Source organism: Otolemur garnettii, unplaced genomic scaffold (genome assembly GCF_000181295.1).
Source record: "Otolemur garnettii isolate 467f Iridium unplaced genomic scaffold, OtoGar3 scaffold00179, whole genome shotgun sequence".
In the NCBI taxonomy this organism is placed as follows: domain Eukaryota; kingdom Metazoa; phylum Chordata; class Mammalia; order Primates; family Galagidae; genus Otolemur; species Otolemur garnettii.
The window spans coordinates 1,511,680-1,514,901 of NW_003852574.1; the positions used below are offsets into that span (position 1 = coordinate 1,511,680).

The following is a 3,222-nucleotide window of genomic DNA, read 5'->3' on the forward strand; positions in this document are numbered from 1 at the left end:
AAAAAAAAAAAAAAAAAAAAAAAAGTTAGTGATAATATCAGTTCTTTAGGGAAATCTTACCCCTGAGATTGACCATGCAGTTACATGGTCTCAACCTTGGTATACTTTCCTTTAGAGGATTTATTGTATCTATAAATAGTAAATTGTATAATTACTCATTAACTACCTATTTTTTCTGATAAGACTAATTTCAAGAAGGCTTTATCTACCTCAATCACTGTTATATCCATAGTGCCTGGAATTATTTTATGTGCTCATTAAACATTTGTTGAATCCATATAAGAGCAGCTTCACATGACCTATAGTTTAGCAAGAAAATGGCAATGATTAATTGCAATACAATGTGTTGCTAAATAAAGTATCTATGTGTATGTATAGATTCTGTCCACGTATCCTAGGGAAACTACCCTGTGAAAAATAAAATTAAAAAGCATTAAACGTGCAGTAGAGGAAAATGAGTATCAATCATGATGAGGTTAGCACCCAGTCCCCTAGTCTATTTGGGACCAACAATAAAGAGAATAAGTGGAGGGCTATAAGTGAGGGTGGGGCATACATACAGTGCCATCAACAGAGAAGGAACAGCCAAGCTGAGTGGGAAATGGTGTTTTCTGAGAGGTGACTGCTGAGAGCAGAAGGAAGAATAGGAAATAGTTGGACTAAGCTGGTGTTTGGGGGGAGAGGTGGGTGACAGGAATAGAAGCAAGATGATTCCAGCTTGCATAAAGGCCAGTGGTAAGAGAGAAATTATTTAGCAAACAGAGCCTCGGTACAAGGAGGATAAGTGGATAAAGGGAAGTGAGCCCAGGTCATGTTAGCCAATTTAAAGATTTAGATTTTGTCAGTGACTAGTAGGTGCCATTGAAAGTTTCTCTGAAGGTTTTAGAGGGGTCCTTCTACAATACCATTCTGATGATGGGTCCAAGAAGGAAAGCCATGGAGGAAACTGGTGCTGTCATCTGGGCAACAGATTCTAAAGGTCCCTAGCAAGTGCTGAGGTTGGGTCTGGCCTGGCCAGAATCTTCTAGGAAGGGAAGGAAGAAGAGACTGAAGTAACCACTCTGGTCTAGGAGGACAGAGCCCCAAGCACTAGCGGAGAAGACTCAAATGGTCCATGTGTACATCTAGCTGCTCCCTTTCACTGCTGTGGTCTGGGCAGGTGAGGCAGCCATAGTCTTCATGAGGTGAATTGTCATTGTCCTTTATTTAGTGCAAGAGACTGCTCGGGCCCAAAATGACCTGGTATTTGAGGCAGTACAGGACAAAGGCAACATGGAACAGGCCATCCTTGAGATGCAGAAGAGATTTGAAGCTGTAAGTATAAACCCTAGCCCCTTTCCTCCAGGGCATATTTAGCTTTGTCGCTAAACCCAGAGAGATACCTTTAAAGTTTCAAATTTTCAGCAAAAGCCCCTTGGTAATGGGCCCGGGTATGGGTTAGCTTCCTTCCCCAAGGTTTCTTGGCCCCAGGGGCCCAATTTCAGTGTATAGTTGTGCTAACCCTGTGAGGTGTCCTGCAAGGAGAAAGCCTTGATTCTAGTAGCACATCTATTGGTCTGTTCTCATGTTTTATTGTGCATTCTAACTTGCACTGTCTACCATTCTCTTCTTTCTCACCGCCTGTCCCTAGAGACAAGCAGAGTTTATAGAAATGAAATCAAACTTGAAGCACCTTGAAACTCTAGTTGCCCAGCAGAATAAGGACTTCCAACAGCTGTGTGACAAGATAGGCCAGCTGAATGTGCCCAGTGTCTTAGCAGAGCTGAAGAGTTTGATCTCAGTGTCTCGGGTACCTGGGCATGTGAAAGACAACACTTCTCAGACATCGCCACCTCTGGCCCAGAGCCTTAATCTTACCAGGCAGGAAAAATACATCTCTAAGGAACGAGTTTTATGGCAGGCCCAGCCCCTCCCTAGTATAGGCTCCCTACAGCCTGGAGAATCCAGTGTCTGGGGTGATGCTCTTCAAGAAGAGGCAACATCGTTGGCAGCTTGGCCCCATAAAGGAAATGGGCATGTAACAGACAAGGCAGTGCAGACTAACTGCAAGAACTGGGCCATTACTAAAATGGATCCCAAGAACCATGGCTCCAGTATCCCATGCCACAAAGTTTCTGATGACAAGGACCCAGTTTCCCAAGGAACCCCACCGTTCAAGTCTAGGAACTTTAACAACTTTACAACCAGCATTAAGAATGCCTGCCAAAAATGTCAAGCCAAAAGCATGTTTTTGTGTGACCCATGTGAACAATTGGCAATTAAACAGAAAGGAAGGACTGTAGAAAGAGGGAGAAAAGGCAAGAAGCAGCAGCCCAGGAAAGCCCACAGAGGCAGGCTCCTAGCCAAGAAGAGAGAACAAACCCCAAGCAAGACCTGTGCTTTCAGTTCTAAATATCAAAGTCTTCAGTCTTCAGTTTCTGGTTCACAAAGGCCCCCCATGGGGCAGCAGGAACCCGTTGCTCAGCCCCTACATCTACAGGGCCCCAGGAGTCTCACAAAGTCAGTCTGCCCTATTCTGGGAGGAACAGTCATGCCCAATAAGACCTCAAAGACAGTACAAGGTAGCTTCTTGCAGCTTAGCCATTCCTCTTCCCAAGACAACAGCCTGCTTTCCAGCAGTTCCCAGAGGGATCATCAGATGAGCTGGTTCAGTGACCTCAACAGTGACCTCAGCCTTGGAAGTTCAGAGCCCTCTCTGTGCAAGGAGCCAGGGAAAAATTTGCTCTATGACTTGGGTTTTGATAGCAGTGATGATGGCTTCTGACCAGCCCACAGTGACTTTAGCTGATCGTTTATTGGTCTTAGCTAGAAAAACAAATTATAGAATACTTGGCCTAAACAACAGCAGAAAGACACTGAAGCCTACTTGGGACCTGTGGGGTCAGTAGCATGCAAGGGCAGGCCCAGCACTCTGGAATATCAAGGTGCTAACCATGACAAAGGGCATAAGGGATAAGTCATCCTTATTTATTGGAATGAAACGTTAAGATGGCAGTGATGTAAACTGGGAGCAGCAGCCTGGTTGTGGGGCATTGCTTGGTGAAAGGGGCAGGCTTCCTTATGGAATACTGAGTAGTAAAAGGGGTCTTATAAAACCACTGCTGCAGCAGCATGACTCCCAATGTTTTTGGTTTTCAAAATATTCCCTATATGTGACCAATACCTTTTTGGACCTCAGGATTTTTTTTTTTTTTTGCAGTTTTTGGCCGGGGCTGGGCTTGA

General features: G+C 44.7%; 1 protein-coding gene across 1 annotated transcript in view; it reads left to right on the forward strand.

Annotated features, from left to right (window-relative positions):
• The window catches only part of CCDC36 (coiled-coil domain containing 36), a 53,889-nt gene extending 51,125 nt beyond the window's left edge, over nucleotides 1-2,764 (forward strand). The window contains exons 6-7 of the mRNA XM_003800581.1: nucleotides 1,211-1,314; nucleotides 1,631-2,764. Coding sequence (XP_003800629.1) covers nucleotides 1,211-1,314; nucleotides 1,631-2,764 — 1,238 coding nt within the window. The remainder of the gene's footprint in view (nucleotides 1-1,210; nucleotides 1,315-1,630) is intronic.
• The last annotated feature ends 458 nt before the right edge of the window (nucleotides 2,765-3,222 follow it).